The 14,370-nt window shown below is 45.1% G+C and overlaps 1 protein-coding gene across 6 annotated transcripts in view; it reads left to right on the forward strand.

Moving 5' to 3' along the window:
• The window catches only part of ECD (ecdysoneless cell cycle regulator), a 444,921-nt gene that overhangs the window by 75,439 nt on the left and 355,112 nt on the right, over nt 1-14,370 (forward strand). For all 6 annotated transcript variants that reach the window (XM_085603785.1, XM_085603784.1, XM_085603781.1 and 3 more), the window contains one exon: nt 12,382-12,469. In XM_085603785.1, coding sequence (XP_085459911.1) covers nt 12,382-12,469 — 88 coding nt within the window. The remainder of the gene's footprint in view (nt 1-12,381; nt 12,470-14,370) is intronic.

Genomic DNA, 14,370 nt, shown 5'->3' on the forward strand with positions numbered 1-14,370 from the left:
CGGAATACAGCTAGCGTCCATGGGTTCATCTGGTGGTTTCTTGAGGGGGCAGAAGCGGGCGATGTGGCCCCACTCCCCACAGTCAAAATACTGGGGACCTTTGTTGGAGAGAGGATCAGGCCGGAGTCGAGCCCGAGGAGGCTCGGATGACTGTTTTACCGGCTTTCTTTCGACCTTATGCGGAGTTATGGTGGTCCTGTTTAGGGTGCTTTCTCCCGGTAAAGCATGGGGTTGGGCTCTTGCCAACGTTGTGGCATAGTCACGGCCTCCTCGACAGTAAGGCGTGGATGCTGTTTCAACCAGCGCTGTGTGGGATAGGGTAACGCCTCTAAGTACTGCTCGAGGTAAATGAGCTCCATTATTTCCTCTTTGGTGTGTTCGAGAGGTCTAAGCCACTTATCGGCAGCGGCTTTTAGCCTGAAATACAGGGTTTTTGGGTTCTCCCCTGGTGTTCCTCTTTCTTTTCTAAATTGTATCTGATACGCTTCTGGATCCATTCCGAGATGATCTAGAATGACTCGTTTTATCACGTGTAGGGAGTGTTTCCTGTGGGGTTGGCCACTTGATACGCAGCCTCCGCTTCTCCAGTTAGGAGGGGTGCTAAGAAGAAAGGCCACTTGTCTTCTGGCCAGGAACAGGCACGTGCAGCCCTTTCAAAATTCAAAAGATAGGCATCCGGGTCCTCACCAGGAAGGAGCTTCTGTAGCACCATATTAGGGCCACTGGATTGGACCCTGGGGTTTAGATGTGACTGATCAGTTGCCACCTTCTGGATAGGTGCATGTGACCAGGTCACATGTCGCAGTCCAGGATTTTGGTGCTCCAGATCGTTAAAGGCACAGTGCACGTCGCGGTATCTGACATCAGCAGCAGAAATCGAGGAGAGGGTAACATGAGTGGGAAACAAGTCCGAATCGTCAACTCTCTGTGGGTCATGGGCAGACCCCTCGTCACACACCCTGAAAGCACCTGATCTTGTGATTGGACTGCAAATAAATAAGATGCTTTTACAAGACCACTGTAATAGCTGTTTACAGGGAAATCGTTGTTGAATTTGGATGCGGATATATGTAAGAACTGCTGATTGGGAATTTAGTAGGCACGGATGACCTAATGAAATACAGTGCTCGTGACATTTTGGAAACCATTATTTTAGAAGAATAAATCAAAATAAAAATCTGAACCTTTTGCGTGAAAGGAAGAAGTTACACAGAAAGAACACTGAACTATAGCCCTGATTACGTCCTACGGTGGACGAAACGCGTTGGCTGAATTTATTAGGAACTTCTGTTGATGAACTGCTACAAGCTTGTCAATTAATATTGATGAACTCTCATAATCATTGTGAAAACACTATCCTAAAGTGACGTGCAATAAATTGTGGATCTGTGGAATCAAGGAAATCTGTCTTTTTGATTGAATCAGTTGGGAACAAGTTTGCATTTGCAAATACTGATTACTGAATACGGCGCTCCCTTCATTGTGGTATTTAACATTCAACGGTAGAAACACTATCCAATCTCATGGCTAGGGAGAGTATTCGCAATTAAAATGACTGTCCTCCCCAAAATACTGTATTTGTTTCAAATACTTCCTTTGCGGCTTCCTCCCGGTCTGATCTGCAAGTTGCAGGCAGAGATCCTGCAATTTATCTGTCAAGATCGAAAACCGCGAATGGAAAAAGCTATTCGCTTTCTACCGCCCAGCAAGGGAGGGTTGGGGATCCCTGACCTTCAACTATACTACTACGCAGCACAATTGAGACCACTTGTGGAATGGAGCCGAACCGAATCTGAGAAGCACTGGTTGTTTCAAGATTGGGGTGGCAGGCACATCTCTCCAAAAGGTTTATTTTCTTAAAAACCAAATAGGAGTACCTGTCCCCTATAACTCACACAATAATGGTGGCATGGGACCCGACTAGCACCAAACACAACTTAACTACCTTTCCTTCCCTCCTAACCCCACTCTTCGGCAACCCAGAATTCGGACCAGGGGTGAGTGAGTCTACTTTTGTGCAATGGCGCAACTCGGAGTGCCATGCCCTTGGACATCGTTTTTACATAAAAGGAGTGCTCTCCTTTCAGCAGGTCAAGTCAGATTACGGGATATCCGAATCGGAGAGGCTCCAATATTTGCAACTCCGACCCTGGGCACTACAAACACAAAATAGACCCCATGCACAGAGACACCTTACACAATACAAAAAGTGGCTTATAACCAGGGCTTCTGATAAGAAACTGATCTCCGATCTATACATGACACTTAATTCACGACACAAACGCGCATACAACGCGAGCTGTTATTGGGAGGGAATTGAGCAACAAGGAATGGGAGGGAATATACTACAGAGCAAGACATAGAGCGAGTAACACGGGGCTGACAGAAACCCTGACGAAAGTGGTTACGTATTGGTACTACACACCAGTGCGAATACATTAGGTTGATCCTAAGCAAAGTTCAGACTGCTAGCGAGGAGCAAGGTACGCTGGTACATATCCTGTGGTTATACAAGCACCTACAACAGTACTGGACTCAGATACTGAACGAGATTGATATGCACCTGGATACTCATCTACCCAGATTCCCAGCTTACCGTGTTCTTAGGGGTGCCAAACCCACGTACATATCCCTTAAAGTCTAGAAGAGGGTGTCAGATTGAACTAGCCCTGGGAACAGCTATAAAAACATCCTCATTCACTGGAGGATCCCCCCAGATTCCTACACATACAGGTTGGCTTCAACATTTATGGCATATACTGGGGATGGAGAAAATAACACTCATGTTGTCCGGAAAGGGCTCGGCCTTTGGGAAATTATGGCAGCCTTTCTTGTCACTACTTACACCTGAATTCCGCAAACTTACGTGCCCTAAATACCTACGCCTACTATGTTTGCCAGAGACTGGTGCCTCTACCGCTCCAGACAAAGACTAACCGGCACTATCACAATTTCAAGACTCTGAAGGATATCATACAACATGGTGAATGGAGGGTGGGGGGAGGTATGGGGAGGGGGGGAGGGAATTGTGCCCTTTTGACTTCTGTATGGGTATTACAAATACAGGGCTGTATATAGCCTAAGATGATGCAAAGTCTTTCTTTGGCGTTGTTTGATTGTTTCCATAAAAATTGCAATAAGAAGATTTAAACCTAATTGCTTTGAGGACGCCCGCCTGTTTTGCAATGCACATTCCCCACATCACAGCCTTAAAGGCTTCCCACAGAACAGAAGGGGAGGAGACAGAGCATTTGTTGAGTTAAAAAAATTCAAGTATGTCCGCGTGTACCTCAGCACGAAAAACAGAATCACGAAAGTCACCACGTGGAAGCCGCCAAGTGAATGCATGTGATCTAGTCAACCAAAAGGGGAATTCAATTAGGACAGGGGCGTGGTCTGATAAGGTTCTGGCTTGATGGGAGACCTCAGTTGTCCATGTGAGTGCATCACGGGAAATGAGCCAGTAGTTTAAACGGGACTATGTGCTGGATGTGAAATATGTACCCTCCATAGTTCGCCCATGGTTGTGTCACCAGACATCTACAAGGAAATTATCCGTCATTTGGGGGAGAATGTAGCCTAACGGCTAGGGCGGTCTATCTCAAATCTGGGGTACCAGGTTCAAGTCTCGGAAATGACGCTCAACATCCTGTGATTCTGGGCAAATCACGTAATCTCCCCGTGCCTAACAAAAATGAATGTGTCCTTGTGTAACACTACTGGTGCTCATGTAAAGTGCTCTGATACCTGATACCCTCTGGTCAAGTTCGGGCTATATAAAACTATGAAAAAAATAAAATAAGGGCATGCAGTTGTGCAGCGGCGCTGGGATTGGGCGGTGGGATGTACCGTAGCGATCTAGTGCTTGATCTAGTATGACATGAAGTGACCCCCCCCCCCCTCATATTATCGCACCTGGATCCATGTTGGCGCCACACGGCCGCAAAGAAATCTGGGCTGTTATGATTTGGACCATAAACTGAATTAAGTATAACTATAGTGAACCACCCGTCTCTATCATTTATAGTGTGGGTCAAGTGCCATGGTATGGCCCTACGTAGCAAGATGGCAGTCTCTTGTGCCTAATTAGAGTATAGGACTGCATGTGTGTCTGTGCACCAACCAGGTTTCAGGCGAGAGGCTGTTGAAGAAGTGAGACGTAATTCTTGAAGAAAGTGTATATCCATACGATGTCCTGTTATGTAGGCATGGACTAGCCTCGCTTTGCGCTGGTTATTAAGTCCCTTCATGTTCCAGGTAAGGCACCTAATTGTAGTGGTCATGGTGGTGTGTGAGTAGAGATAAAAAAATAGATGTCAGACCTCAGTCATTTATGGTGAAGCAGATGCCAGATGGGAGAGAATGTGGCTTCCTGGAGTACAGAAGACGTGTTGATTTATCAGGTTTGTATGGGATATGCTGCCCAAATGAAACAACATTGTCAGATGCCGTGCAGAAGCTCTGCTGGAAGGAAAAGCAGTAAAAGACAAACTCAAATATTAACTTGATAACCCACACTCACCCACTTCCGCTCCCAAACATAGCCGAATTCAAAGAACCACCCCCTTCCCTGAACCCATTCCCTCGTAGAACATCATGTGTTGGAGTCATCCTTGGAGGCGGACTCGAGCAAGGCAAACTGCCCAATCTTAACAAGACTGGATGGTCTAGGGGCAGATGTGCCCCATGAGCTGTACCAATGGCATGTCGGTGATGGAATAGAGGCACCCGGTGCATCAGTTAGACCGATACACCAGCATGGGATCTCCAGTGAAGAGAACATCCAGACGCGTTGTAGGCTGGTGAAGAGAAGGCTGAAGTATTAGTCAATCAGTCCGAAAGGTGCCATTCTGCTCGATGTCATCCATGTTTCCTTCTTCCCTAGCATGTGGGATTATTATGAGTTTGGCAAATTTACGAGCTGCCTTCGTATCTGTGAAATGATGCAGTTCACTGCTTTGTGTGATGCATAGTTTGGCGGGATATAGAAGGGCCTAGGTAACATTTAGTTTTTGCAGTAGCTTTTTGGTGCGGAGAAATTCTCTGCCTGCTGCCTGTACGGAAGGTGTAAAATCCAGGTAGAACAACAGCGTGTTACCTTGGAAATGTATGTCCCTCTGTTCTCGGGCTTGACATAGGACTGCATCTTGGTCCTTATAGTTGAGCAAGTGGGCCGCTAATAGGTCTTGAGTTGGTCCCAGTGGGGCGGTCTGGGCGCCAGAGTGCGGTGGGCTCTTTCCTCAATAAATACTGGTGAGAGAAAGTGCCCAAAGAGTTCACAAAGCATGGCCTCCACGGTATCCTTTTTTAAAAATCTATATTTGTGAATTATGAAATGCCAATAATTTGGATATTATTGCGCCTCGATCTCACCTCCAAGTCTTCGTTCTCCGCTTTTGTGAGTTCCAGTACCTTATCCATGAGCAGGAGTTGTTCACTTGAAGTGACCTGTCTGTCCTCCGCCTCAGAGACCCTGGTTTCTAGGTTGTCTATTCTGTCTTTATGTTGATCAACCTTCTTCATGCGGTAGAGGCAATTCGCCATAAGGTCTAGTTTGCCATTGATGGTGTGCAGACTGGATTTGACACTAGAATTTCCTTCAGATCGTCATTGCATCCGTCTGCACCCCCTTGGTTGTCAGATAAGTCGTCTTGTGCAGGGTCTCGGCTCGCTTGTCTGGCGTGTTTCTGGCTTTCCCCCTCCCTCCCTCCTCCATCCATGTCCTTCTTGTGGCTTGTTTTTATTTCTCTCCCTCACCTCCCAACCCCTCCAACACTGCTTGACTGCCCCTCCGAGAGATCTCTGTTTATATATTTATAATTTAAATTGCTAGATCCTGGGCAGGAGATTAAATGCTTTGCTAAGAATTGAAGAATGTTGAGCTGACGCCCAGGCTCAAACACAGGTCTCCAGCTCTCAAGTCGGCAGCTGTGACCACTGAACCACTACCTCTCCCTCCGAGGGCAGCATAATGACAAACATTTGCAATGCAATAGGTCTCCCATTTGCGAGAGTTTAAGCTATTGGCATTGTAAATGACAATGCCTTTTATTTATGTTTTAAAAATGAACACATAAATAAAAGGCATTGTCCTTTATAATGCCAATAGCTCAAACTCTCGTAAATATGAGACCTATTCCATTGCAATGCTTGTTTATTTAGGGAAGGGGATGTGAGTTTTAATGTTTGAATGTCTTATGACAATCATAAATATTTGTCTCTTCTTGTCTTTATATATATTTGATTTTCAACACATACAAATTGTATTATAAGGACACTAGTCCAGTAAATAAATGACTAGGTAAATAGAACGAAATTAATGGACATAAAGTATTTTTGCCGTTTGGTATCACCTGGGGGAAGAGCCGTTGAACTGCCCACCACCGCTGGGGGACCACAATCCCCATAACTCTGTTACCACCTGGAGTACCAAAATCGCGCTTAAAAGCATGCCGCATCCCCCGCTGCATTTGGGACACTTCTTGCTGTTTGGAATCTGCTGGGGGAGAGCCCTGGAACTGCCAACTACTGCTGGAGGACCATAATCCCCATAACTCACTGCTACCACCTCTCTGCTACTACCTGGAGCACCAGAACTGTGCTTAAAAGTGGGATGCACCTGGGCCAATGGCGGGCCTGTCTGTGCCAATCTGCAGCCGGACAAGGCTGGGCTGGGCCGCCTCCCTTAAAGCTGTCCTCTGGAATTTGGGTGATTGTGTTTTCATTAATTTTTTCTAGCAGTTTACTCACACTGACTAAACTGCTGCCTAGTCTGACTTCAGTTGGCCTTCCCTAATTTCCACTTGCATACAACACAGGCACTTACTGAAAATAGGGCAGCTGCCACATGCCTGTTTTTCTTCTTTTTTAATTTCTTTTCTTTTTTTACAGTTTTATATAGCACGAACTTGAACCAAAGGTATCAGAGCACTTTACATGAGCACCAGTTGCGTTACAGAGAGACACATTAATTTTCAGTAGGCAAGAGGAGATTAAGTGATTTGCCCAGAATCACAGGATGTGGAGCATTCCTGCCTAGACTTGAACCTGGTTCCCCAGCTTCAAGGTCGACCTCTTCCTTTTGCAAGTGGTGCTTTTTATAGTTCAGGACAAATGGGCAAGCAAAAGTGTGCTGGAGGGCCCCAGGCTGTCCCTTCACCCCCTAAAACTACATAATTAGATTGGATGCTACAGAGGGCGGGAAGGGTTGTATCAACAGAAATCGAACTGACTGAGAGAAGATTGTCCCTGGGTGCAGGGGCGACTTCCCATTTACTAGTCAGCCCATGCGACTCAGTTGCTGCCATTGGTACCCCAGAGGCTGTCACTAGCTTGAGCAATGGGGCTTTTGACTAATTGTCTAGCGTACCTAATGGGGTACTCTCACCTATTGCATGCCCTGCTGAGTGCCAACAAAAAACCTAAGAGGATGGTACGGAATAAACACCAGGCGCCCAAGCCGAAACCTTATCCAATACCAGTGTTGTGGCGCAGCTCCAAGGGACATCTGCTGGAAGGGGCTTTGTTACTCAATCAAGATGGATGGCTCAACTAGTGGAGGAGTTAGTGGACAGAGTCAAGGGTATCTTGTGCACTGAACTTACAGCAATACTGGTGCCACAGTTGAGCAAATTGACCCCCCCCCCCCCCCCCCCCCCCAACTGGCTTGTGAGAAACGAAAATTGTCCTGTCTCAGTGGCTTATAATATACAGTTCACATGCAGGGTGGGGTGGATTGGGCCAGGTGAATTGCCCAGATGACTGTGTAATTGTTAATTTGAAAGGACTGCATATGGTACATGAGTTATTTGATGGTGCGCATAAACAGGAAGGGGAGTCGAAAATTGCCATTTGACCCTTGGGTTATTTTTATAAACCTAATCTCTTTGTTAGACACACCCACTCTTTGCTGCTGTCACAATACCAGCCTAGTGCAAATCCATCTTTGAATGGCCCACAATGTTTTAGGGGAATTTATAGCATTCCTTTCTCCAATCGTTTTGAAGTACTGGAGGAAGTTGACTTAACGTCTTGACTAAAGGGGGCATAAAGCGTACTCCCCCTTTCGAAGGGACATGGAAAGGCTGTCCTATTGTTGTGCTTTGCAAAATGGGGGAGGGAGCAAGGTAAATTGCCCCAATCCGATCTTTAAAAATAGAGCTAAAATCAACCAACATATGGTGCCTCATTTTAATCCCCAATTAGGTAGTATCTGAAACTTCTATTTGATAGCGACTTGCCCTAAACCAGGCCCTGTGGATTGCGGGTTGGAGTTTTAGTTGGTCCACCATTAACTTTGGATGAGTCTAATACTAAGAAACCTAGCAACTCTTGTGGAAATGGGAAGCCCACATCCAGGGACCACTTCTTGGACCCAGTTATTTATACTTTGAAAGATACAGCAAATTGAGAAGGGGTTATGGAGAGGCTATGAGTTATTTAATCCTGTCCCCCATTTAGGGTCCTTTTGTGGAATGTTGCTGGCTTAGGGTCCAAATTAGATTGTGTGGACTGGGGTCTATTTATTAACTAGTTCGACCGTTGCCATTTACAAGAAACCTGGGTAATTACGAAAGTGCAACGGACAGGCTTCAAAGGAGGCGGCAGCTAGGGGAAGGGGTATACCCCCCCGGGGGTTGATGACTTGGGTCAGCACTCCGCTTGGCTGTATAGCATCGAATGGCATCTTATGTGTAAAGCACTAATTTCTATCTAAGCTCTTTTTTTTAAATGTCTATAACATTTACTAAAGACCTACGGGTAACAGACAGGAATCAACAACGATCGAATTGCTCACTTCCCACACTGCAACTCTGCCTGGAGGTAGCCGATAAAGTAGTGGGCGGTGACTTTAATTGTCAATTCGAGCAGTTGGATACCAGCGTTAATTATCTAGCGCAGGATGACGATAGGCTCTGATCTACTCCATTCACCCCATAAATAAGTGGTCTCCTCTGCCCTACAAATAAATGCCCTGACCTTAAAACAGTGCTTGCCTGCATGTAATGGGGGAACCCCATCAGACAGGGAAGGGAGGCATACTTTCAATTGGACCCAAAGTACTAGTCTAATAGACTAGGTACTAGTTGAAGTTAGACTTTGGTCCTACCTTACAGTCAATGGCGATTACATTAAGGCATGATAGCGATCATAATGCCCTCGTACTTGATATGGCTCTTCCCGTTAGTAGGGAAGACAGTCACCAGACTAGAACCCTTTAATGGTTGGCACCTAATGGCTAGGGCAGTCGACCTCAAACATGGAGAACTGGGTTTGAGTTTCGGCAAGGACGTGCAACATCCTGTGATTCTGGGCAAACAGAAATGAATGTGTCCTCATGTGATGCAACTGGTGCTCGTGTAAAGCACTCAGATACCCGATGCCCGATACCTTCGGGTCAAGTTTGCGCCATATAAAACTCTGTTTAAAAAAAATAGGCGTAGAATTAGATGGAGCACAATAGCCCGCTCACAGGAATCAGTTAAGTCCATTTATAAATTGGTAGAGAGGAGTCTTGGGGACTTGACTAATCTAGACCTCCTTATGAACCAGGAAGCATCAATAGCCAGGATTGGGAAGATTCATAATCCAATTGTTTAAAGGTCTGAGAAACTTCTTTTATGTAGAAGCTAAATATGTGGGAGCCAGAATAAACCCTTCTTGTGGTTCAGTAGTTATTGTAGAGATGCCAAGCTTGCATTAATTAGATTAAGCAACGAGATAGATGTGTAATCCAAGCTAAAAGAGAGGCCTATAAAAAAGGCTGTTAGTAATGCTAAGAAGGAATGGGATCAAGGGAGATGGGAGGCCTTACTAGTTGCCGCTAGAGAAAGCAATAATTCCGCATTCTGGAATCTAGTAGTCGTTGGGGGGGGGAAAAAAAGAGGGCTATGTTATCATTGAAATGAAAATTGCTGCAGGTGTCTGGAGTGCGAATTTCTCAAGCCTTTATTTCCTGGTGTCAGGAGATCGTGTCTCACCAATATCAGTGCAGATTCTCCCCGTGACATTCCCAGGGGAAGGGTCCTCAAGGGAACTGTACTCCATCATTACAAGGAAGGAAGTGATCTCAGCCATTAAGAAGATTGTTCCTCACAAAGGCCCTGGTATTGATAAGAAACTGGCGACTTGGTACTGGCTAAGAGTGATGTTTGGGGCCCATATTTTGCACTATTGTTTAACCGTATTATGAAAGGGATGCCTCTTTCTGTATCCTGGGCCAGGGCCAAAATTATTCCCATCAATATAAAGGTTCCCCTGTGTTGCCAACCAATTACAGGCTCACTAGTCTTATTGACATCATGCAAACATTGTTTAGCACAGGTATCCTAGAAAGTTTGCTAGAGTGGATGGAGGCCAATGATATTCTAAGTTCCTTGCAAACAAGTTTTACTAATTGTACATCCACTGATGATCAAGTTTTCAGGCTGCAGGTACTATACTGGAAAACTGTTGTTCTTGAGGTTGGTAGACTGTATATGGTGTATGTAAATTCAAGATCTGCTTTTGACGTAGTCCCCAGAAAAGTTTTGTGGCATGTATTGTCTGACTTGCGAGTTCCAACTTATCTTCGTATAGCTATTGAAAGACTTTATGATCAGAACTTTGCACAAGTTACATGTGGCTGGCTAGGAGAAGTGACGGAACCATTCCCAGTTAATAGAGGTGTCAGATAGGGCTGTATCCTTGTCCCAACACTCTTTACATTGTATGTTAACGATATGGTTGCCCTTTTGAATGTGTGTTAACAAAGGTCCTAGGCTAGCTAATATGAAGGTCTCTGCACTAAATTTTGCGGAAGACACCCTCCTATTGTCCAAGTCACACATGGGTTTTCAGAGGATATTGGATGATTTCAGCAGTTTTTGCACACAGATGGGTTTGGAAAATTGTTGGAAAACAAAATATATGGCATTTAATCCATGTCACACAAAGCGATCCAACCCCACTGTGAATGGGACTCAATTAGAACTGGTAACAAATATTTGAATATCTTGGGATTACCCTTAATAAGCGGATGGACTGGTTAGCACACATTGCCAAACGAAGACTTAAATTGGAGCAACATATTGGTGGGCTGCTGTAGGTTCATTGGGGACCATTCTGCAAACCTCTTTCTCCGGCAACACAAAATTAACCACTTACCAAGCATTGGACTCGACTCTTTACGGTGCAGGTCTTTGGGGACATAAGGCTGCCAGTAGCAGTAGCAGAAAATTATTTCTGAGGAAGTTTTTGTGACTCCTGGTCGATACCCCTCTACTCCCTTAGGCCAGTTTCTGAAGGGATTGCTATTAGAACAATATTGTACTGGAGAAGAGCCTGGGCAACCCCCAAGCTGCTCTCCTATTGCAGAGTGTTAGAAGAGATACTTGGTATGCCAGGGCAGGCGATCACCCATGGATAAAACATGTCGGAGACACTTTCAGAAGCATGGGGAAAGAAAGGCTCTGGGAAGAACCCAGGGGGTGGTATCTTAATTAACATAATGGACCTTCAAAGGAGTTTTGAAAACTTTAAATCAGGTCGCCTTATGACCAGTTCAACCATGGGCACCTTGACTAATACCTTCCTGCAGCTAAAGGACTTTTATAAATCCGAGTAGTTTGTAGACGATATTGAAATCAGCTTGGCTAGGAAGCTTTATGTGCAATTCAGAGTTGGGATTTTACCACGGTGTACATACCAACAAATGGGACCACTCTGATAGATTAGTAGGTCGGGACTGCCTGTCCCGTGGACTAGTCTCAGAATCAGTGATTCATCCCCTTCTCTTCTGCCCAAAATATAGCAAGGCTCAAAATGTCTCATTCCAATTTGTAGGATATTAGGTACTACTCCGCATATGGAGACCTATAGGATACCAGCCAGAAAATAGTATTTGCTGTTTTAAGATATTTACTTGCAATGTGGCGAATTAGGCAACAACATATCCCCTACCAGTTACTGGAAGGACTGTAGAGGCTGAGCTGCCACAATGTTATATTACCTGGTACTTATGGTTAAAGCTGCATCTTATGTTTGAGATGATAAACATTAATTAATTACTGAAGTTTATGTAGTGTCTTGCCACTTTAGCAGGTTAATAATATGTGTAATGCTGAAGAAGTTTTACCAATTTGTAATTACATTTTACTGTATCTATATGACGGCTGGCTATTTTTATCCAATTTTTTTCTTACTATTACTTACAAAGAATGAGCATGTTTTTAAGTAATAATTTGTACTGTTTTAGTGTTTTCAATGTATTTATTTTCGTGTTCTTTTATGGCACATTTCCGTAAAAAAGAGTATTGATGATGATGTTTATTCTTGGATACCAATTTGAGTCAATCATCCTACATACAAAACGTGCATAACTCGTACTTTTTTATTGTTTAGTATTGAAGACAATGATGGGGAGTTTTTGTTGATTGAAGCTGCAGATGTTCTCCCTAAGTGGCTGGAGCCAGAAAATAGTACCAATAGGGTAAGTGACAGTCCATATCTTTTCTCTGTGAGTTTTCAGTATTTATATTCAGCATTACCCCCACATAGAGTTTAAAAGAAGCTTACATTTCCATCTGCTGGGACGAGAAGGCAAAGAATGACTAATGAGCATAATTAAATCAAAACTGTAAATATTAGAAATTTATTAATCTTTTATTGTAAAACATACCTGTGTATCTGGGTTGTTTGCAATGTGGCAAACAGATGCTGCTGCATGGTAGATAAACTGTAAATATATTCACACACTTTGATTTGTGTTAGCCATTTAACCTGCCCATTACCAATATGTATTGTTATTGTTCTCATGTACAACATTTCAATTTAAAATGTTATTGCTCACTATAAATATATAAATGGATAAATATTAAGCAAACTAAAACATACCATTACATAGTTAGACAAAGATAAATGATCAAAACTTAAAATGGCTTATTATGAGTTTTGGTATGGACCGTATTCTTCACTGAAGGAATTATTTTGGCGGAAGCGTGCTTCCAAGTCCTCATAATTGACCCAGATCACCTCTAATACTTTTTCCATATTGAGACATTTGCTATTGAGGGCCTGCATATCATCTTCAACAGTAGATATTCACTGCTTCTTTATCTAGCTTGGTTGCCATGTAATCCATCCTGAGATTTAAGGCGTCAATCTTGTCATCAATTCATTGCAAACTTTGCTGCATCGCTTGCAGTGTGACTTCTAGAGAGGCAGGAGGGGAAGTATGCAAGTCCTGTTCTGTATCTGATGAGACGTGGAGATGCACTGAGCAATGTGACTCAAAAGTGAGTTTTGATTGCTGCTTTCGCTTTTGCCCATGGTGAGCGTGTCACACCTACTGTTACTTAAACAGTATCGGGGGTTAGCCACATGTTCCACAGATGCAGGTCATCAGGGCTTCTCAATGCTAGGTCAAGCCCCCTCACTACCAAAGTGCATATTGCGCACTCTATGTTCGCCAGCAGTTATTTGATAAGCCAGTGGGCAAGTTCACAGTCAAGTAGGGGGATGTGCCTAGAGTATTACCCCTTGGGGTCTCAACGAATCTTCGTCGTTAAGATGCAGACGGGCCGTGTGCTACCATTCATTCCTCTCAGTGTGGGGGCAGGGGCGCCTCTAAGAGCCGATCCCATCAGTTTTGCTCTTCAGAATTCTGCTAGGGTCACCTGCATCCCACGAGTAGCCTTCGCTGCTCTCAACTCCCTTTAGCCTGTGGCAGTCGGGGCCTGCAGCGTCTCTGTCAATCTGCAGTGTCTGTCCCACTGGGCCGCTGCATGTCGCAGTCCTCTGCTGAGCTCAGCGGAAGTTGCACAGCAGAGGGGGGCAACAGAGTGCAAGGTCACAGTGCTCGGCAGCCGGCTCCCGCTGTATGTCTATAACCCAGGCAAGACAACACAGCAGCTGCAGCCCTCCTCCCAGTCCCCGTTACCTCTCCGGGAATTGTACAATTCCTCCAGCGGGTTTGGTGCATCGTGTGCCCTCTCCGCTCAGCATCATCCCTTGAAGTTTCCCCCACAACTGGGCCTCACAGTAATGCAAGGCTTCACTAGGGCCCAACAGGCGCCCCAGACTACGGTATCTCGTCTCTCAAGGTTCAACCAGTCGCAGCAGCACTCTTGCCACCACTGCAAAGTTGGCTTTCCCCTGTGGCAGCAGCGGCACCCTCAGTGCCCGGCTCCGCAGCAAGGACAGCCAGGCAGCCGTATGCTCCACTCAGTGGTCTCTGGTCGCGGCCATGTTGTATTGACCGATATCACACCACGAGGGCAGTCTCGAAGTGCTCCCAGCCCTGTACGCCATCCAGGTGCTGCTACTGGGTACACCAGTTCTCACCACCATCCAGGCATGGCTTGCTCCTCTTTAGGTCGAGCATTCGAAACC

Source organism: Triturus cristatus, chromosome 1_2 (genome assembly GCF_964204655.1).
Source record: "Triturus cristatus chromosome 1_2, aTriCri1.1, whole genome shotgun sequence".
NCBI classification, from domain to species: Eukaryota; Metazoa; Chordata; class Amphibia; order Caudata; family Salamandridae; genus Triturus; species Triturus cristatus.